Source organism: Haliotis rubra, unplaced genomic scaffold (genome assembly GCF_003918875.1).
Source record: "Haliotis rubra isolate DU_JTF1 unplaced genomic scaffold, ASM391887v1 Scf179, whole genome shotgun sequence".
Taxonomy (NCBI): domain Eukaryota; kingdom Metazoa; phylum Mollusca; class Gastropoda; order Lepetellida; family Haliotidae; genus Haliotis; species Haliotis rubra.
The window spans coordinates 383,335-406,769 of record NW_025765769.1 but is presented as its reverse complement, the minus strand read 5'-3'; the positions used below and the strand labels follow the sequence as shown (position 1 = coordinate 406,769).

The following is a 23,435-nucleotide window of genomic DNA, read 5'->3' as shown; positions in this document are numbered from 1 at the left end:
TGGCATGTGGAACAAAGGACATGAGAACCGTTCCACAATGCTATCATCGTGCTATAACTGTCCTAATCTATGTTAAAGCATTGGTGTTACCATCATCTTGGCGCTATGACTGCTGTGTGAAAGAGGCTTCTGATTCTATCTCATAACCAGAAACCGTGCATTTGAAGTGCACCTAGTCGCATGGTGGGAACAATCTGGAGATCTGTTTTTGATTAATTCCTAAATTTGCGATTATTTCTTGTTTCCGTTACATTCAACATCTTTCATCTTTCGGAATAATTCAGTTTTGAATGTGTGATGTTTATCTTGATGACATTGTCATGAATGGAATGAAGCATTGAATCTGGCTTCATGTTTTGGGTTTGCTGTATATTTTGCGGTTGTTTTCATCACTGAATGTCAGTTAATATAGAGTTATTGATGTTGTGATGTAGAGTATCATACACACAGTTGTAGAGCAGCAAGGGGCAGTGGGGTAGTCTAGTGGTTAAAGCATTCACTCGTCATGCTGAAGACCCGGGTTCAGTTCCCCACATGGGTACCATGTGTGAAGCCCATTTCTGATGCCCTTCGTCATGATATTGCTGGTATATTGCTGGAATATTGCTAAAAGCGGCGTAAAACCAAACTCACTCACTCACTCACTGTAGAGCAGCAGGATCTGGTCACATAAAACAGTACAGTTCTCCTTAGATGCTGTATGGTCTGTTGATGGTGCGTAGTCTGTCGTACATATGTAGAGGGATAGGGAGGGCTTGTCATTCACATGTTTTACAGCCAAGTGAGGCAGCCCCCAGGGTGGTAAGGATTTGATGATCTGGGGACTTCGGTTCTCCACACAGTTCAATGTGTGAAGTCTTAGTCTCCCCTGTCGGATTATGTCTGACATTTTGCTAAAAGCAGGATAAAACCAAATCTGCTCAGTGTTTACAGTGACATTTACTCATCATTGCAATGGATGACAGCAGATGACAACATCTCAACTTTTTATTTTCTGTGAGAAAATGTATTTGATAGGGGAAAAACAAGTACATTTGTTAGGTTAAATCTCGTAATTTAGATAAGTTAACTTAAGTAAACTATTCAGTTAGATGATATATATAAATCATGGATGGATGGATGGGTGGGTTATGGATAGGTGGATGGATGGGTGGGTTATGGATAGATGGATGGGTGGTGGGTTTTATGGTGGATGGATGGGTGGGTTTTGGGTGGATGGATGGGTGGAGGGAGGGATAGATGGATGGATGGGTGAGGGGATGGAAGGATGGACGTAGGTACTACTGCCAGATCACTGCAACTGACGACCCTCGAGCTCATGGTTTTTGTTTAAGGATTTTGTGTGACAAGTTGTCATTTTTGATATCAGATCAGCTCTACTGGTGGTGATTCTCAGCTTAGCTCAAGTAATGAGGGAATTATGTGTTGATTGACAGACTGTCAACATGGTTCCATAATGATAATCCATGGTTCCATAACTGGTCTGTTTCAGTTTATTATTTGTCACTCCTTTGTCTTTGATTGTAATGGTTTCACAAAGTTCTTGTGTGATGGAAGTACACAATGCATTGTTTGACCTTTACAGGAAAATTGTTTGTGAAGGGAGGTCAACTTTTTGGTTTTGAAAAGTAGATAAACACTAGTTGAATGTAGAAATGTGGAGATATGTAATGGGGAGGTGAAATATGTGGAAATATGGTAATTTGGAAACATGAAAATACCATGAAACATCAGATTGTGGATGTGTAAAAATATGGAAATACTGGAATGTGGATGTGTGGAATGTTGGAATGTGGGTGTGTAGGAATATGGAAATTGGAATGTGGGTGTGTAAGAATATGGAAATACTGGAATGTGGATGTGTAGAAAAGTGGAAATATTGGAATATGGATTATGTGAATATGGAAATATTGGAATTTGGATGTGTAGGAATGAGGAAATATTGGAATGCGGAAATATTGGAATGTGGGAATGTATTGTACATTGTAATGATTTTGCCAAATTTACTCACTCAATCACTCAACTGGTTTCATGTGTGATTTCAGTCTTTGGATAGAAGATCTGTATAAGATTGTAGGTTGATGCCTGACATTGGTGTGCATAGATGCAAATTCAAATCAGGATCTTTTAGTGTTTGAAACCAACATGTTATTATCATACTTTGCACTCATGGTGTATCAGCATCATTGCCCTTGATAGTTCATTGCCAGGAGAGATTGTAGGTTGATACTGGTATTGCTGAGTGTATACCGACCCAGTGGGTGTAGTGTAGTGACGGACCCAGTGGTTGTAGTGTTGCGACGGACCCAGTGGTTGTAGTGTAGCGACGGACCCAGTGGTTGTAGTGTGGCGATGGACCCAGTGGTTGTAGTGTGGTGACGGACCCAGTGGTTGTAGTGTGGCGACGGACCCAGTGGTTGTAGTGTGGCGACGGACCCAGTGGTTGTAGTGTGGTGACGGACCCAGTGGTTGTAGTGTGGCGTGGACCCAGTGGTTGTAGTGGCGATTAATGTAGTAGCAGCGGACCCAGTGGTTGTAGTGCAGTGGTGCGGACCCAGTGGTTTGTAGTGTGGCGATGGACCCAGTGGTTGTAGTGTGGCGGCCGGACCCAGTGGTTGTAGTGTGGCGGCGGACCCAGTGGTTGTAGTGCGGCTGATGGACCCAGTGGTTGTAGTGTGTGGCTGACGGACCCAGTGGTTGTAGTGTAGCGACGGACCCAGTGGTTGTAGTGTGGTCGACGGACCCAGTGGTTGTAGTGTGGCGACGGACCCAGTGGTTGTAGTGTAGCGACGGACCCAGTGGTTGTAGTGTGGCGACGGACCCAGCGATGGACCCAGTGGTTGTAGTGCAGCGATGGACCCAGTGGTTGTAGTGACGTGCCGAGGGACCCAGTGGTTGTAGTGTAGCGATGGACCCAGTGGTTGTAGTGTAGCGATGGACCCAGTGGTTGTAGTGTAGCGACGGACCCAGTGGTTGTAGTGTAGCGATGGACCCAGTGGTTGTAGTGTAGCGATGGACCCAGTGGTTGTAGTGTAGCGATGGACCCAGTGGTTGTAGTGCTGGCGATGGACCCAGTGGTTGGTTGTCGACCCAGTGGTTGTATGGGACCCAGTGGTTGTGACGGACCCAGTGGTTGTAGTGTGGTGACGGACCCAGTGGTTGTAGTGCAGCGACGGACCCAGTGGTTGTAGTGCAGCATGATGGACCCAGTGGTTGGTTGTAGTGTGCAGTGACGGACCCAGTGGTTGTAGTGCGGCGACGGACCCAGTGGTTGTAGTGAAGCGATGGACCCAGTGGTTGTAGTGTAGTGATGGACCCAGTGGTTGTAGTGTAGTGACGGACACAGTGGTTGTAGTGTAGTGACGGACCCAGTGGTTGTAGTGTGGCGACGGACCCAGTGGTTGTAGTGTGGCGACGAACCCAGTGGTTGTAGTGAAGCGATGGACCCAGTGGTTGTAGTGTGGCGACGGACCCAGTGGTTGTAGTGCAGTGACGGACCCAGTGGTTGTAGTGTGGCAGCCGGACCCAGTGGTTGTAGTGAAGCCGGCGGACCCAGTGGTTTGTAGTGTAGCCGACGGACCCAGTGGTTGTAGTGAAGCCGACGGACCCAGTGGTTGTAGTGCGGCGATGGACCCAGTGGTTGTAGTGTAGCCGATGGACCCAGTGGTTGTAGTGTAAGCTGATGGACCCAGTGGTTGTAGTGATGGACCCAGTGGCTGTATGGACCCAGTGGTTGTAGTGCTACGACATGGACCCAGTGGTTGTAGCGGAGCGTGACGACCCAGTGGTTGTAGTGCAGCGACGACCCCAGTGGCTTCCAGCATGGTTGGCAGTGTGGCTGTACCGGACCCAGTGGTTGTGGTGTAGCGAATTTGACCCTAGTGGATTTTGTAGTGTGTGGCTTAATGACCCAGTGGTTGTGGTATTACCGAACGACCTAGTGGTTTGCAGTTTGGCAACGGACCTAGTGGTTGTGTGTTTAATGACCCAGTGGTTGTAGTGTGGCTTACGCAACCCAATGGTTGTAGTGCTTAACGACCCAGTGGTTGTAGCGCGGTGACGACCCAGTAGTTGTAGTGCAGCGACGCGATGGACCCAGTGGTTGTAGTGTAGCGACGGACCCAGTGGTGTGTAGTGCAGCAAGTGTGTCGCGTGTGTTGAGTGACACCCCATCAGTCAAGTCAAGCTGGTCATTAGGCCCAGTTAACCATCCTACTGTCAGTCCCTAGATTAGCTGCCAATTAACTGTCTCCTGCAGTCAGTTGTGTCCAGTACAAGATACAAAGTTATTCCTTAAAGTGAACAGTAGAAGGCGTCATGGTTTGTCTTTGATTCTGATTGGCTTGTATGGACATCATGATGTCATAACATTTGTGATAGTGCCGTCACTGAGCAATTGACCCTGTTCCCCAAGTTACCATCTGTGAATACAGTGGTGAAAAGACATTATTGTTTGAAGGCCTACCTGAGATTAGTCCTTGAAGTCATGCATAGTAAAACCAGCAAGTAGAAAAACCCATAATATCAGAAAACATATTACTAATGGTCAAATATGAACATCACTGGTGGATTGGGAGAACGTGTAAAAATTGCTGACGGACAAATTCATGGGGTAATCTAAATACCCATATATAGATAATGATAGCAGCTGAAATATAGGTCCCCAGTACAGTGTTTTCTCTGCATGTGTGCCCCTTGATATAGAGAGGGTCGCAGAACACTTTGTTGCTGAAGGATCAGTGGTTGCGATATATGACCTGGCTGATTGTGTGTACACATGCCCCAACAGAACAATTAACTGCACAATCTATCAAAGTCTGGCCGACCAAGCCCCGATTATTTCTGGCTGCCGTGATATTGCTGTGATATTTCTATCTGTGGGGTAAAACACAATTCACCCATTCATTCCTCATGTGCTTCATGATTGAAACCATTGCCTTCCAATCTTGTTGAGATCAATTTTGGCTTCAGGCTTGTGAAGAAACCGACAGACTTCTTATACCCATTCCAAGCAGGCTGAGACTGAGCCATGCAGACTGTTTTGTGGAAATGTTTGTGTTACATCAGTGACATTGTCAAGCAAGGCAGCTTCACTTTCCTCTTGATAGATTAGACAAATTGTTGGTGGCAATTAACTCATGAAAATACTTTCCTAAAAACCACTTTCAACAGGAGTATTTTTAACAGGTAATGACCCATGGCAGAAGATTGCATGTGGTTTCTAATAGGGTTGTTTTTTAAATATCTATTTTGGGTATCTTTATTGTGATTTTGAACATGTGGAGATTTCATTTCTTTCAATAAGATATTTGAACTCAGTGCTTTCTGAAGACTTACTGTCTGGCGAATGTGGAGTAATTTGATTTCTATCTTCGAAAATATATTTTTATGTTCTGCTTTTTAAAAGTGACATGAAGGAAGAGCTTTTCTTCCTCTTCTTGGAATTAGGTTTGTAATGATGTATTGAACAAAGCTGGCTTTTATAAACAAAGAAATGAAGATAGAAGATTTGTGTATGCTGACTTTGCGGCATTGTGGCGCCCATTTTGTTTGCGTATTTGTGGTTCCATTGTTTTGGGGCTTGTGTTGGGAGAGTTTTGATTGTTTGGAACTAATGAGAGTTGATCATTTTGTGATTAACCAGTTCACACGTGACATGAATAACACACCATAGCTTCTGAAAATTAGTAGTTCTTCGCGTCTAGGAGAAGCCAGATTGATTATGATCATGTTCTTCATGACAACACACACAGTGAAGCTGGGAAGTTTGATACCATTTTACAAAACTACAAATAATAACCAGCATGTAATAAAAGATAGCTAACAGACATGCTGGTAAAACTCCTGGGTGTACAGTACCAATGGATAAGCAGTAAGCCCAATAGTGCTGCATTATGGGAGTTGGGATCAAAGTCATGTGACTTTAATTTATGCATAAGTTCACAGAGTGCCAAGACCAAGGTCACAAAGAAGAGAGTGTTTTATAGATGTCAACTTGTTTATTATGAAGGAGTAAGGATATACTCCAAAATGTTGTGTTCCTCAATTGACATCCCATAAACTCTCTTCCTTATATGTATCACTTCTAAATAGTGCCATTTCTGGTGGGTAACCTGTAATTTATGTAAGTTCACTGAGCGAAAGTTCACATGACTCTTTAGTTTGGTATCGTGCTTGTATGTTACAAGGGCCATATTAATCAGGCCCTCATAATTAAACACGAAGACCCGGGTTCGAATCCCCACATGGGTACAATGTGTGAAGCCCATTTCTGGTGTCCCCTGCCAGTTGCTGATGTTGCTGGAATATTGCTGCTAAAGGAACGGGTTCGAAAGCGGCATAAAACCAAACTCTGTCAGTCAGTCTAGTGGAAAACCAGAAAGTTCAGATTGTTGTAATTATAAGAGACAAGCGGATGAATGGTGCTGTTGGTGTGACCTGACTGGATGCCATTCGATCCTGAAGACATTAACAATGTCTGATGATATCAATCACTCCATTGTCTGGTCCACATGCCTATATTTACACACCCATGTCATACAGCTAGAACATTGCTGAGTGTGGCATTTCCTAAACATCTAGGGGAAATGAGATGTTCTAGTTCCATTGCATGATTCATGGATTTTCTGCTCATATAGTGTTTTTGATTGCAGTCACAAGCTTGAGGTGCTGTTGGATGACGACAGGACCACGCGGCGGAACCGTGACCGACACTATCTCAGCCAAGTCATCACGTGAGTTTATCGTTTGTTCCTTAAACATAACACAGATTATATTCCTACTTTTTGAAGAGTGTGGGCTGGTATATGATGGATGAGCGTTTGATTGTTAATGTGTGAAGCGTTCTGGAAATAACTAGAGAGTTCAATGTTTATCATTGTGCTAAATAGCATTCATAATATAATTTGATGTAGGTATGCATTTTTAAGACCTTGAATTTGCTTAAAGGGCTGCACTGTCCCTCTGTGTTGCACTGTACAAAGGTTGGGTCAAACGCTGCAGACCTGGAGTCTGATCTAATAGGGTCTCGTTGGGCAAGTGTAACACAAGAAGAAGTTTCACATGCGTGCAAGATATGTCTTAATGTTTTTGTAACAGTTTAAAGTGAAATGCAGTGAAATTCTGCTTAGGATAAAATCACACTGTACCACTCATCTTGAGGTGTAAAACAATACATGAGCGAAAATAGAATCTTTTTCACTCCTTATTGTCTGGGTTTTTAGCAAATATTTTGATATGACATGAAACTGTGGATTTTTGACAGACGGGCTGTTTGTGTTAATATAATATAGCTTTAGTTAATTTCCACACACCCCGTAGTTGTTTCGCAAGCAATGCCGAAGGGAGTTAGATGTGTAGGTTACAACAGATACGAATGTACCTTCCCCTATAGTGGGGGCGGTGGGGTAGCCTAGTGGTTAAAGCGTTCGCTCGTCACGTCAAAGGCCCGGGTTCGATTCCCAACATGGGTACAACTTGTGAAGCCCATTTCTGGTGTTCCCCCGCCGTGATATTGCTGGAATATTGCTAAAAGCGGCGTAAAACCATACTCAGTCAGTCCCCTATAGTGACGTACCCTCATCAAATTAGAAGTATAATAAAACCTAGCAATAGAGGGCACTGGAGTTATGGTGAGTCTATTCCCATATGGCATCAGCTGATCCTTGCATGATCAAGGGATGTGACTCTGTACAACAAAGTACTCAACATTAGACAACTGGGTCACCTGTTTCTATGGTATTACTGCGAATGTGGTCAAAGTATTGCTGGAAATGGTGTAATACCCTTTGATGAAAAACACTTTTGTTCAGAACGCTGGGTGATTTCACAGCTCAGACGGCTCAGGGGAACGCAGTAGACACCAAGGTTGAGTTGAACGCCTGAAACATATCTCTGGAGATCATAATGCCACCTTATATCCGAAAGTTCATCAAATTATTTCTCTGTGAGCACTTTCCCACCCACGGAGCTCCATATTTGTAAATTCCATGAAAGAGCGGAACCTTTGTCCTGCAGTCTGTTGGGATAGCGGGGATAATTTTGTAATGGAGAAGCTGATTAAGAACATGAAACAATTGCGGCTTTGTGATTCCGGCTTTATGAGGTATATCTGGGGAGCGTTGTCTTGGAAGTAATACAAGTTATTGTCATCTGTCTAGAACCAGCTTGTATGAAGAATGTCTGGGAGTGTGGATGATATTATGAGTTATTACCATCTGTGTGTTGTGCTGAGATGGAACCAGTGTGTATAAGGAGAGTGTGCAAATATGGAAGATATTGTGAGTTATTACCATCGGTGTGTTGTGCTGAGATGGAACCAGTGTGTATAAGGAGAGTGTGCAAATATGGAAGATATTGTGAGTTATTACCATCGGTGTGTTGTGCTGAGATGGAATCAGTGTGTATAAGGAGAGTGTGCAAATATGGAAGATATTGTGAGTTATTACCATCTGTGTGTTGTGCTGAGATGGAATCAGTGTGTATAAGGAGAGTGTGCAAATATGGAAGATATTGTGAGTTATTACCATCTGTGTGTTGTGCTGAGATGGAACCAGTGTGTATAAGGAGAGTGTGCGAATATGGAAGATATTGTGAGTTATTACCATCTGTGTGTTGTTATTACCATCTGTGTGTTGTGCTGAGATGGAATCTGAGATGGAATCAGTGTGTATAAGGAGAGTGTGCAAATATGGAAGATATTGTGAGTTATTACCATCTGTGTGTTGTGCTGAGATGGAACCAGTGTGTATAAGGAGAGTGTGCGAATATGGAAGATATTGTGAGTTATTACCATCTGTGTGTTGTGCTGAGATGGAACCAGTGTGTATAAGGAGAGTGTGCGAATATGGAAGATATTGTGAGTTATTACCATCTGTGTGATAATTAAAGTAGAACCAGTTTGTATGAGGAGAGTACGGGAGTGTAATGATTTGACAATACAACCTCTGCCCTTGTTAAATATACAGGTAAGAACATCCTCTCCTGAAAACACTTACAGATTGTAGAGTAAAGAAATATCCCAACAATGTCCAAGGGGTAGCTCTAGCTCGTTTTGTTAAACGCTGCACTTGTCAATGTTCCAAGTATTAGATAGCATCAGGAAATATAATCTGGACCAGATGAATCGGTGAAGGATGATATGAGCAATATCACACGTTATCAGCATGATAGCATACCATCGACTAAACTTGAGGCTGACCTCGCAATCCATCAAGTCATTTTGTATGACAAACAGAACAAACTTTGGTTTGCTGTGGACCAATTCTTGCCAAGAATAATCCCTGCAGAGCTGTTGGTGTGGAATGAAAGTTTTAATTTCATTCTTGTTGTGTTTGGGCTTTTTTGTTTATTGCTGTGTGCTGCAATATTCCAGCCACATGATGGTGATTTGGAAATAACCAAGTTCAAGACCAGATTGACATCAATGAACATCAGCCTTATGTTCAGTGACATGCATTGAGCCAGCCTCCTGATCACGTTAGTCGTGACTTATGACAAGCATGTGTTTCTGAAGACCAGTTCAGAGCCTTATAACATAATCCTTATCGGGATGTTCATGTAGATTCAGACATGCATTCCAGCTTCTGGTCATCTTGACATGAATGAATGTTGCTGACTAGCATAAACCTATCTGCTTACCTCTATACAGGAGGGCAGTGGGGTAGCCTAGTGGTTAAAGCGTTGGCTCGTCACGCCGAAGACCCGGGTTCGATTCCCCACATGGGCACAATGTGTGAAGCCCATTTCTGGTGTCCCCCGCCATGATATTGCTGGAATATTGCTAAAAGCGGCGTAAAACCAAACTCAGTCAGTCAGTCTATACAGGATCTAAGATGAATAAATCACGAGTTGATTATCCACTGACTTATTTCATCATCAAGGATAATAGCATGAAATAAAATCAGAACATAAAGTAAATTTGAATTCGTAATGAAGACAATACCTTTTAGCCCTTTTAGTCGTCTGTGCCTGTATTCTCACTCGCATTGCAAGAACCACGTTATTTTCCCCTCTACCCAGCCTTCCCTGCAATGCTAAAGAGGTAAATGAAGCAAGTCTATTCTCAGGTTCAGGTTCTGAATACCCCATCTCACTGGGGCTCCTTTTCAATTTAAAAGAAATTATTTGTTTCTATCAAAATTATGTTTATTCAGAAACTATGCAATAGTCAAATAAGATAGCAGAAAATGGTATTTTACAAAATCATTCTTGCACCATTTCTGTCACCTTTTCTGAAAGTATGTTGTTTTAATCTATGTAACCTCATTGTGTCAGTATTGTGATGTATCAAATGTTTGAAATGCTGACAGAAAATACTATTTTATAATCATTCTTCATGCATCTTTGATGTTTTCTTTTTATTTGTTGGATATATTTGATTGCTTCATGACCTGATATTGTCTGTATCAGATTGGATCAAATGTTTGATGAATTGCCATCACACAGATGTCTCTTCCACAAACAGATCCTCTTCCATTAATATGGACAGTGTATTTTCATAGTCGCCAGTTGCTATTCCCCAGAATCCAGGTCGAATAAGGATCGAAGCATATCCATTCCTCTCCCCTAATACTGAGATATGTTCATTTGTCACTCTGCTGCATGTTTAATTCCTGCTGAGTCGTCCAGCAGGTGGCGCTGTTGCAGGAATTACACGAGCCTTTCCCTTTTGCCAGAATCACGTAGGAGTTAGCCTGGCGCCAGACAGTCTAGGGATAATTTGTAAGAATAGATCAAAACCCATAAAAATCAATTTCCAACTTGCTCCGTTAATTCGGGGCGGAAATCACTCTATCTAAAACAATGCTAATGCTGTCTGATACAAAAAACAGTTAATAGTGATGAAATTGCTTTTCTGTGCTTGGTGCGACATTAAATTGGGAATAAATGGCCAGAACGATACAGGACGGTTGAGAAAACATGGATCCGGTAAACGGCCATATTGATTCGCGGTCTTTAAAATCAGTTCTCAAACTTTGCATCCCATCTTGATAGCTGGATATGGAGTTTATAGCGATGGAAGTGATGATATTTGGCTTGGTTTGGTTAAAACTTCAAGATAATTGCTCTAACAAAGTGATGAGGTTCAAGATTTAAGAGGTGATGTTTCAGAGCTTGGCTGAGTTGTGCATCAGTTACTCCAGCAAAGATTAATAGAAGAGGATCAGAAAAAATAATATTGAAATTAAATTTTTTATCAATATTTGAAAATACATTCAAGTTTATGTACTGATCATAGAAATCATTTTATTATCCAGTTTTAATGAAACTATTTAAAGTTGATGCTGTGTCCGGCATGTTTTTGGTTGGACAACCCTGGCACCATTCCTGGAGTCTGTTGTGGCGCTAAGGGGCTTGTAACATAGTGCCACCATCGCTTCATGAAACGAGGGCCCAGTTGGATACCTAATTTTTTTTGTGAAAGCCTGACCATTACTTAACAGTTGATGTCACACAACTGGGTAGATGTTCTAATCAGTTATTGACCACAAGGGCCGGGTGTTTTTGTGTGTCATTTTAAAATCACATTTCTATAAGTTCACTTGTGTTGTGTATAGCAGAGATGCCAACCTCTACGATTTATCGTAGTCGCTACAAATTTTAGCCTCAAACTATGCCAATATGATTGCATTAGAAATTCTATGAAATTTGAAGAAAATTAATTAAAATTTGGATATATAGACAAAAACATATATTTTCGTTGATTAAGGACATTTTTGCCAAAGAAGAAATGTAATGCTGATAATTTGGAAATCTGCTGCTGGAGGTATCTGAAATTAAAAGTTCACTCTTGATCAGTGTCAAGGAGCACCTTTAGAATACAGCACCACAACTTCTCGTGAGGACGATCTCTGCCGTAGGTCACATGTCATTAAGACAAGCAACCAGTTTGTGAGAACCCGTCGGACGCGAACCCGCGACCTTCGGATTGTTAGCTCGACAGCTAACCGACTGAGCTACGTCCACACTGTTGCACAATGTGCAAAATTGTCGAGTCATTCCTGTGACGTCACGGAAATGAGCGGAAAGAGTCGAATAGGTCACGGACAATTCACTTAATGCTACGGGTAGACTTGGTGTCGCGTGATTTTATTCTTCGGACAATTGCCGAATGGATCCGATGCCATTTGGCACACTCGTCCCCATTCCGTAATCTACAAATTAACGTGTGGCGTGGAATGAGCCGATATGCCTCAAACTGAAAAGGGTTGTTGACGCGTCAGGCGTCAGGCGTAGATTTCCACGGTGCATGCATGAATGGACAGCGCTTTTATATAAATCGGTGATTTTGTGACAGAAAAGTGATGTAGGGAACACTGTAAGGATAATGTGGATCGCACTAAGAAAGCGAGGGAGACATGAGCATGTGTAGTGACGGCACGAGGGTGAGTTAGCCTTGAATCATTACTGAACAAAATTTATGTTGCGTGTGAAAGAGGCTTGAGGTGCAAAAATTCCAGGCCAATTTCCATTAGCCCAAAATTTCTACATTAACCCATTTCATAATGTACTTTCGACGTTTTTGGTTTCCCGTTTTTGTGTGAAAAAAAGTATTAAAATGCAAAAAAGAAAAACAACAAATGGTACTCACGTATTACACCGGACATGTACCTGCTATATTGGATTAAGTCCCTAACCCTAACCCCTAAACCCTCAGCCCTAACCCTAACCCTAACCCCTGAAATAATCCTAATAAATAGAATGAATTGACCGAACCACCGGACATGTACCTACTATATTGCATTAGGTCCCCAACCCCAACCCCAACCCTAACCCTAACCCCTAGCCCTAGCCCTAGCCTTAACCCTAACCCTAACCCCTAAGCCCTAGCCCTAGCCCTAGCCCTAACCCTAACCCCAATCCCTTGAATTAATCCTAATAAATAGAATGCATTGACCGAACCGGCACAAACACGACTGACTAGTGTAATGCATTATTACCGCTTCGAAAAATAAAATACTAATAAAACACTTTTCTATGTAATGGTGCAAATTACTGAATGACAAAAATATATATGTAAATTAAAAAATTACAAAATACAAAATACACAAAACATAACACCTCAGCAGCCCGTAATACAAATAAATATGAGCGTATTAGTGAAAAAAGAAAAATATTTCAAACTGGTGCTTGCAAAATATTGCGCATCACCCGGTATACAACTACTGGAAACTCTCAACATCGTTGGGCTTATGCAATGACATAGCTGTGTAGAGATGAAACACCAGTGTGAGCGGAGCTTATAACACTCGCTGAGCCAGACAACCCGTGTTGCCATGCAGGCGTCATAGGGCATTGTATCGGAGAACGTGCTTTTCAACAAAATCACATTACATTACGTAAAAAGGGTATTATGACGTATTTTTAAAGTTTGTGGTGCTGTATTCTAAAGGTAGGCCCAGTGTCAAATTATATTTCTCAGAATCCATCATAATTTTAAGTATTTAGTTGACTACTAAATTTATGGTGAAACTGCTAATTTTTTATCCTTGAAACTACTATTTGCAACACTGAGTATAGTCATCTGTGGTGCAGTCTTGTCAACTTGAATCACTCTTTGTTTGGGGCTTCATACATGTGTTGTTAGCTCTGAGGGAGATTTTTAATGTATTAGTTATTTTGTCACATATAGCACAGAGATTACCATCTATCATTGTCTGTGTGTAAATCAAGCTTTGTTTCTTCTATGTGTCATAGACCTGTGAAGATCCGGGTTAGAATTGATCTTCAGTAACCCATGCTTGTCCTAAGAGGCGCCTAACAGAATCTGGTGGTCAGGCTCGCTGACTTGGTTGACACATGTCATCGGTTCCCAATTGCGTAGATCGATGCTCATGCTGTTGATCCCTGGATTGCCTGGTCCAGATCCGATTATTTACAGACCTCCGCCATATAGCTGAAATATTACTGAGTGTGACGTCAAACAAAACTCGCTCACTCACTCTATGTGTCATAGAGAGTTTCTGCTCATTTTGGGGAGGTGGGTAGCCTAATGGTTAAAGCATTAACTTGTCACACCGAAGGCCTGGGTTTGACTCTCTCCGGGGTACAATGTGTGAAGCCCATTTCTGGCATCCCCGATATTATATTGCTAGAATATTTCTCAAATGGGCTTAACATCATGCTTAATCTGCTCATTTTGGAGGCAGTGTAAAACAAAAACGTAAAGTGACGAATCATTTATCAGTTGGTTACAGGGTAGGGCCCTGAAATGGAGTCTTATTCCATTATGGTGTTATTCTCTTGCATCATTCACAGTAGCTCTGACGTCCCAGAGCAGGAGACTGGAAGGCTTGCACGGTTCACTGCTCTGATGATCTCACTCAAGATCCTGTCGGTTGGATCGGTACAAATGATCAGTTTGTTTCCATAGCAATCGTACATACGAAACCCAACATTTGGACATTGGTTCTCGGTGTATGCTATAATTAGATATTTGGTGTGTGGTTACAGTGCTGTAGGTTGAACCTTAATGCAATTTTTGTTATTTAACTCCTAGAATTGAGATCAATAAGATCTGAGAGAGAAGTGTTTATGTGTATAGAGGTAGAGGAGTGAAGGCAAGGGAGGAAGGGAGGGGGTGTTCTCATCGGTGTGAGGGTAGTTGTTTCTTCTTGGCTGAAGTACAGGTCATGGGTTACTTTTCCACATTTCGGTTCATCAACAACATCCCAATTGTTGGTTTCTCATAGTTGAAGGGGCGGTGGAGTAGCCTAGTGGTTAAAGTGTTCGCTCATCACGCTGAAGACATGGGTTCGATTCCCCACATGGGTACAATGTGTGAAGCTCATTTCTGGTGTCCCCTGCCGTGATATTGCTGGAATATTGCTAAAAGTGGCATAAAACTCAACTCACTCACTCTTCACTTTGGGCTATCCTCCATTATAAGGTGACACACTGTCACTACACTCAATGCTGTGAAACACGAAAGTTATTGACTTCAATTGGTTGACCGTTATGCGGAGACAGCACCTTAGCAATGACTCACTGATTGTGTGTCTGGCCTAGAATTTCCTGACTTCTCTTTATTTAGACAGAATTCAATAAGAGCCAATGCATGTTGAACTGTTTGGTTTCATGAAATAGTTCAGTCTTGAGAATAAGAACTATTTATGGTCTGTATTTCATTCACTGACAATAAGGTCTGAAAACTATTTTGATAACCACATATAAATAGGCTAATGCAAGGGAGATAACTCAGTGTAACATTTATGAATGTTCAATTTCTCCAGACATTTTCAAGAATGAAATTGATGTTCAAATCCTCATTCCAATGTATTTTGTGTCTTTTGTGTTTTTCATTTTAATGTAAAAATAATTGAAACTTAAACAAAATTTAAATGCTCTGTCTGATTGAATTAGTTCTAAAAGTAATTTATTGGAAGAATTCTTCATCTTCATTCTTCTGTTTTAGAATCTTTGGTTTTGAATTAACGAACACAGCATATGGCCCACCAAAACCTTTAAAATAAACTGAATATTTAAAAGTAATGGAGAATCAGATAATGGATTAGGTTTGAACATGGATTGCACAGTAATTGTTTTATGTGAAATGAACTTTCATTCTCTTAAACTGTTAATTCAATATTTCAGAATACAGCGTGCATGGAAGGGACATTTACGTAATAAGCATGAAAACAAGAAGAAGTTAGATCGTAGCTTGCCGGAAGAAGATGTGACATCTAGTTCCGAGTCTGACGAAGATGAATATAGCGAGACCGAGAGCGCCATCTGTGGGCAAGTGATGACGCTGTCGACACCCGAAGAAAACCAGCATCAGGAAGATAATGAAAGGGAGGCTACTCTCACTGTTGGCAGTTTCTTGGGAAAAAAATCACCAGTGAGACAACTGCGCGATATTGAGTGCGAGTCTGTTTTGTCGGATGTATCAGAAATTGCAGGTCCATTGAAGGATATTGAAAGCGAGGTTCAGATTATTGAGCGAGAGGAATTGCAGCGGGGTAATTTCTCATTTCTACCCGGCCATAACCAGAAGGAAATTGATCGTTTACCTGGTGAAACCGATTCCGATTACTGCAAACGAGCTCGCAAAATAAATATTTTGAGTCTTGCTCAAGAATTTGCCGAACTGAAAAAGATTAATGCCGATGCGTTGCCATTCGACCTTCACAAGGGGAGAGAATTTGTGAAAGAAAGTAGTCCTGAGAGTGATGCAAGCTCAGGTATTGGGGCAGAGGAATCTCTGACCGAATCAGCCATGACAAGTCCAGCTGATGCGAAACGGGATTTAATAGATGGGGAGGGTGGTAAGAGTGGATTGACAGTGAAATCACGGAAGCATCGTGTGAAAGACAGTGGTAGTAATCACAGGGTGAAAGGTGGAAGGTCGAAGAGAGATAGTTCCCCATCTGTTGGTAGTGATATGGAGAAGAGTGGGGACTTTGACGTGTACAACATGGAGTCGACGTTGCCGCAGATGGACTGGGAGACGTTGGAGCAGCAACTGCAGCTCGCGGCACAAGAGGAGAAGAATCGGTCACAGGTAAGGGAGATTGACTGATCATGTGTGCTGTTACATGCAAACATTCATTTCAGAAGCAATATGGCATGTGTCAGATTTGCATGCAGAGTTATCTCCCATTGTTGGGACAGGATGCACATGTTTCAGACATTGTGTTGGTTTTTTCAGTTTCAGTTGATCATGATGTGTCATGTTTTATATTGGAGGTAAGTCCACACTGAAAGAAGCAACCGACCTTTGTGTGTCACAGGTTTGGTGCTGACTGACCATAATAGGAGCTGATCCTGGATTTGAACTCACAACCAGTGAATAATGACAGCTGAAGGAGGCATTGTGGGGCCTAAAACCAGTGGGCCACCTTGCCCAAGCCTCATTTTATGCAAATTCTCTTTGTCATTGATGCCAGGGTAGAGTTACCTCCCCTTCATATGATGCCATGGAATGTCATATTTTTTCCAATATATTATTATGATTGCTATGAAGGTCATGATGGGGCATACAGCTAAAACAAGCTATTCTAAACATGTGATAAATAAAAATTGATTTCTTGTAAAAGATTATCAAATTTTTAAATAAAAATCTGCTTGGCGTAAATTATAACTTTACTGTATAGGGTAATCGAGGTAGTCTTTCATTAAAGTTGTATATAACTAGATCTAATGAAATAACAGAACCAGTCTATTAGTGATTGGTATTTGCACAAATTACAGTTACAACACAAAACCAGAAACAGCACAATGTCGTGCAATATGCCCACACTGTTGACTAAATTGCTTGACTAATAGACCACCTCAGTGGATACCAATGATGTAAATAGATGTTACTCTGCATCGTGTGTTGGCATTAAGGAGCTAAAACAAATACCTTCTTTATAAATCATGTAATAGCATGACTAACACTTTGTGTAATGCAGTTGCATATTCTCTTGGATGCTGGACATTTTTAATCTTTTCTTAAGGCCAGACCAATTATATTTCTTGTTTTACAGATTTTTGTCCTCAGAAAACCTAAAGGCAGGATGAAAATGAAAAAAAATAAAAGTTAAATCACCAGTCAATGAAATATTCCTTCTAAGTATTAAAAGTATTTTACTTTTGGCATTTTATTAAGTGTATATGGGGCAAAACACAATCAAAAAAACATTTTCTTGTAAGTTTACATTTTGGCCAATAAAAACATTAGGATTTTATTTTTTGAGTGGGAAAAATTAATTTTTATTTTTTTTCGTATTCTTGAAAAAATACGACCAGCAAAATAAAACAAGAAATAAGATTAGTCTGGCCTAATGATAATATTTCATGATGTCTATTTTACAAAGGTATTTCCTCCATAATCACTGACTAAGCTGGGTTTTTTTGTATCTTAGAAAGGAATTAGGGATTTTATCTTTCACTAGCTACCAGCTATTGTTTAAGAGTTGTCTCCCCTGTTTATTCATAGTAAATCATGCACTAAAATATAGTTTTTCATTATTGAATTGTTCTCACACTCGGCATCACATATGATGTAAATCACTGGATTTCTTGTCCAGACTAAATTATTTACACACCTCCTTCATGCAGCTGGAATAGTGCTTCACTTCAGGCTCGGTATCATGCTTCACAGAAATTCTGCAGTGAGAGAAGGGTTTGGAAATCTCCCATGGTGACAAAATGAGCTTCATATTGGAAGGGAAGTAACTTTGGGTGTCATTTCCCAGTTTATCTGCAAAGTGGAAGGGAAGTAACTCTTGATGTCATTTTGTTCAGCCAGCCCTTGAGGCAAGACAAGCAAGAGTCGATGTACTGCTGCCCTTTATAAAATGAATAGACCGTGTTCAAAAACAGCTGTAATGTTTGTCTTGGCTGGGATAAGGCATTACAAGGCTAATAGTGACTTCATGAACTATCACAGCTCCATTGATTTTCTACATATCATGTAGTTTGAAGAATAAGCCGAGTGTGGGTGTTAGTCAGTTGGTTCCATGTTGTAAGGCAGGTAACTCTGAATATCATACCCAACTGTGTAGTGCGGCTTCATGCAGTAAGTGTGTGTTTATTGATTGTCTCAGTTAGCAACAACAGGTTTCCTTCACCATTGCTCAGTGTGTCCTCGTCACAAAGAAATCATGTGCAAAATTATATCTTGTTGGGGTGCACATCAATCAATCATTAAAGTCGAGAACATTAAACTGGCTCAGAACTATCAGGTGGTATTTATCCTCCTTCCAGCACTATCCGTACAACAGGAATTTGAATGCATCACATGAAATTAATTTTGACGTTCTGAAATTTCTTAGCGGTTATGTGGTTTTAATTTTCTGTTGCAGTGTTGTGTACATGATTCGCTCTGATACTGTGTCTTCTCTGATTGTTTACAAGCCAACACTTTCATATCGATTACTTGTTTACAAGCCAACACTTTCATATCGATTACTTGTTTTTTGTTAAAGAAAGTTCACGGATGGTTTATTTGACTTTTAGTTTTTTAGCAAATTATATTGATTAGGAGTTCTCTCTTGAATTGATGGATTAACATTTTCTGGAATTGCCAGAAAAGTAAATATTCACTTGCCGTTTCATTTCTCCGCCGGTAATTGAAGGTTTGTTGGGGATAATAGCATTAGGTCTTGTCCGCATGGAATCGTTAACTTTAATCATACCCAGAAAAACTGGAGCAGCTGTAACATGAACCACAATCAATAGATTCGTCCCGGTCTTAAGTGTCGTACATGCGTACAAGGAAGTGAGGCTTTCAGTTTCATTCAGTTTTGGTAATAGATGATGAGAATAATATGATCAGAATCGCCACTTTGTTTATTTTTTCAAGTTCAATTCATTGCAAAAGTTGATTACAGCACTTTGGTTAGACGTTACCATGGAAACATTGGAATGGTGGAAAGAAAACATTTCTTCTCTGCTCTCTAGTACCTGATGGTTGTCATAGAGTAGGTTCCCAGAACCTGATGCTTGTCATAGAGTGGTCCCCAATACCTGATGGTTGTCATAGAGTGGTCCCCAGTACCTGATGGTTGTCAAAGAGTGGTTCCCAGTACCTGATGGTTGTCATAGAGAGGTTCCCGGTACCTGTTTGTTGTCATAGAGTGGTCCCCAGTACCTGATGGTTGTCATAGAGTGGTCCCCAGTACCTGATGGTTGTCATATAGAGGTTCCCAGTACCTGTTTGTTGTCATAGAGTGGTCCCCAGTACCTGATGGTTGTCAAAGAGTGGTTCCCAGTACCTGATGGTTGTCATAGAGAGGTTCCCAGTACCTGTTTGTAGTCATAGAGTGGTCCCCAATACCTGATGCTTGTCATAGAGTGGTCCCCAGTACCTGATGGTTGTCAAAGAGTGGTTCCCAGTACCTGTTTGTTGTCATAGAGTGGTCCCCAGTACCTGATGGTTGTCATAGAGTGGTCCCCAGTACCTGATGGTTGTCATAGAGTAGGCCCCCAGTACCTGTTTGTTGTCATAGAGTGGCTCCCAGTACCTGATGGTTGTCATAGAGAGGTCCCCAGTACCTGATGGTTGTCATAGAGTACGGTGGTCCCCAGTACCTGATGCTTGTCATAGAGTAGCCCCCAGTACCTGATGGTTGTCATAGAGTGGTCCCCAGTACCTGATGCTTGTCATAGAGTGGTCCCCAGTACCTGATGCTTGTCATATTGAGCTCACCAAGTTGTTTATGCTTGCAAATAGAGTAGGCCCCCAAATATGGCCGACAAAATGTCATCCTTGTCATGGAGTAGGTCAGCTCTATTTTGGGTTAGATGTTCATGCTCCATTACAGTCCAAGCAATGTCCGAGTATCCATGACAACATGGTGGCGTTGCTAATTCCATCAAGTGCTGTATCATCCAGACCTGATTAAAGAGTTGCAGACATAAGTGCCTCTTATAGCTGGAATAAGTCTGACAGTTATGTAAATCTGTCTGTCATCCTCAAGAAACATCTCATCCTCAATGGCCTGGAATGCTTCAGCTGTCTGTGACACAGATAGTTTCAGTAAGATGTGACACAGATAGTTTCAGTAAGATGTGACACAGATAGTTTCAGTAAGATGTGACACAGATAGTTTCAGTAAGATGTGACACAGATAGTTTCAGTAAGATGTGACACAGATAGTTTCAGTAAGATGTGACACAGATAGTTTCAGTAAGATGTGACACAGATAGTTTCAGTAAGATGTGACACAGATAGTTTCAGTAAGATGTGACACAGATAGTTTCAGTAAGATGTGACACAGATAGTTTCAGTAAGATGTGACACAGATAGTTTCAGTAAGATGTGACACAGATAGTTTCAGTAAGATGTGACACAGATTGTTTCAGTAAGATGTTGTGTAATTACCAGTAATAATAGAACAGGTAACTTTTGACATTTGCTTTAGTCTAAGACGTGAAATGTCAAATGAAATGAGAGACATAAATAACAAATTGCGAATTCTTTAACAGATATTTGGAACATATTTCATCATTTGCAAGTTGATAAAGAAAGTATACTCAGCAGCAAAATAACAACATCAGTACGAATTCAAAATTAGACAGGCACTGTAATCAAATCATTACAGAAATGGACATAATAAGTGGATCAAAAACATTTTTTGTGTACAATATCTTGACACATCAATGAATAACTCACCACAATATCAAGACATGATGTGAACGTTTGCAGTCCATTCAGACTCTTGACTTCCGTATCTAGTGTGACCACCACGAGCGGCAATAACTGCAGCACAGCGTCTATGCATGGAGTGCACCAATCGAGTGATGAAGGCCATTGGCACCTGGAACCACACTCTGAGCAAGGCCTGGCGCAATAAATCGGCTGTGTTCGGCCTTGGTATGACATTATTCAGTCTCCTCTGAATTTCATCCCAAAGATGTTCAATTGGGTTTAAATCAGGACTAAGGGCTGGCCACTGCATCATGTTGACACCGTTCTGCTGTAGGAAGTCTCGTGTAGCTCTTGCAGTGTGGGCCCGGGCGTTATCATGCTGGGAAATGTTGTTCCAGTGACGTACGAAATGTGGTATGACATGGGGTCTGAGAGCTTGGTCGATGTAGCATACCGCTGTGATGCCGCCTCCTTTCCCTGGACCAAGATCCTGAAACACCAGAGGGCCCACTCTCTGGTTCAGGCCTATTCCACCCCATACCATGATGCTTGCACCTCCCCATGAGTCTCTTTCCATAACACACTGGTCTGAGTAACGCTGGCCATGTCGTCGCCATATTCTTGTTCTGCCATCTGCAGTTGATATGCAGTACCGACTCTCATCTGTGAACAGAACAGTTCTCCATTGCCTGTATCGCCAGTTTTGGTGTTGTAGGGCAAACTGTGGACGTTCACGCCGATGACGAGGGGTGAGGATAGGTCCACAGTAAGGTCTACGGCAATGGAGGTTCCCGCTGTTAAGACGTCGGCGTACTGTATCAGTACTGATTGGTCTTCCGTATGTTCCCACTGTCTGGCGTGCTGTTTCAGTTCCTGCATGAAGGGATTCTGTACATGCTGTCACACAACATGGCGGTCTTGTCGTCTTGTGGTCTGCCAGTACGGGGGCGATCATTTGTGGTGTTGGTGGCCCGGAAATGTTGCTGCGTCCTGTAGATGGCCCGAACGTTGAACTGGAAGTGATTGGCAACGGCTTGTGCAGTGTGGCCAGCTTCAAGTCTTCCTAGCGCCTGGTTCCTCTGAGCTGTCGTGAGTCGCGAAATCCTGCTGACGTTGTAATTTGAATGTTTCAATCAGGTTTGGGGGTGCATTTTATTGGGCTGGTCCTTGTGAACAGCACGTGCAGCATGAGTTGCACGAAAAACATACATGAAGAAAACACCGTACCATCTCCGAGATCAGGTTGCGTTTTTGAGACCATTTCCTGGGTTCCATTCTGAGTTTGGGAAGTAATGCCTTTGCTCGGGTAAAGTTGGAGATGTTGTAAAATTATACAATCAAAACATTAAATGAGTTTACAGTTATCCGTTTCTGCGAAGGAAAATTCCAAACTGACGTTTCTTTTGCTGCTTAGTATATATAGATTGGAACATTATATGTCAGAATTAGCAGATGTGGTTCTTTGATCCACTTTACTGTCATATGATCCAAGTATTCTTCAGGTTGAAAAACAGCATTGGGTGGTCCAGTGGTTAATGCGTTGTCTCCTCATATTGAGGGTTCTGGTTTGATTCCCATCATGGATTTAAAGTGTGAATAAATGATTCTGATGTCCCCTATGCAGTATTGAGAGTATTGCTAAATGCTGTGTAAAACAGCTCACTCACTCACTCACCCACTCGCTCATCCACCACTTATCCACTCTCTCAATCACTGTCAATACTCACTCACTCATCCACCCACTTATCCACTCACTCACTCACTAACTCACCCACTCACTCATCCACCCACTTATCCACTCACTCACTAACTCACCCACTCACTCATCCACCCACTTATCCACTCACTCACTAACTCACCTACTCACTCATCCATTCACCCACTTATCTACTCACTCATTCATACATCCACTCACCCACTCAGATTTACAAAAAGGACGAAACAGTTCTATATTGATCAAGAGCTATACAGATGGAACGGCTTATACCGTTGAAATCCTTTCCTGATTCTGTTGTTATGTGGTTTTTACCAGTTTAATGACTCTTGATTTAAAGACCACCTTGGGATAATGATGATATTGATAGTCCTCTTACTGTGCTAGGTTCCACACAAAGAATGTTCACAGCAAATGACATATTATTACGCTGTCAGTGGACCATTGAGCATCAGCTAATGATCCAGGGACAGTGGAGTCTATTGTAACTGTCTGACCTTTGAAGATAATGGATGGTTCAGATGTATCCCTGCCAACATTAGTTAAACCTTGACCTTGAAAACTGATCTGTTCAGATTTTTGGAAGGAGGGAAAGTAAGTCACTGTGACACACTTAGTAAAGTGTGATGCGAGTTGTCAGAT

The 23,435-nt window shown here is 41.7% G+C and overlaps 1 protein-coding gene across 1 annotated transcript in view; it reads left to right on the top strand.

Annotated features, from left to right (window-relative positions):
- LOC124273282 (IQCJ-SCHIP1 readthrough transcript protein-like) overlaps positions 1 to 23,435 on the top strand; it is a 274,967-nt gene that overhangs the window by 150,903 nt on the left and 100,629 nt on the right. Inside the window, exons 6-7 of the mRNA XM_046708519.1 lie at positions 6,654 to 6,734; positions 15,595 to 16,504. Coding sequence (XP_046564475.1) covers positions 6,654 to 6,734; positions 15,595 to 16,504 — 991 coding nt within the window. The remainder of the gene's footprint in view (positions 1 to 6,653; positions 6,735 to 15,594; positions 16,505 to 23,435) is intronic.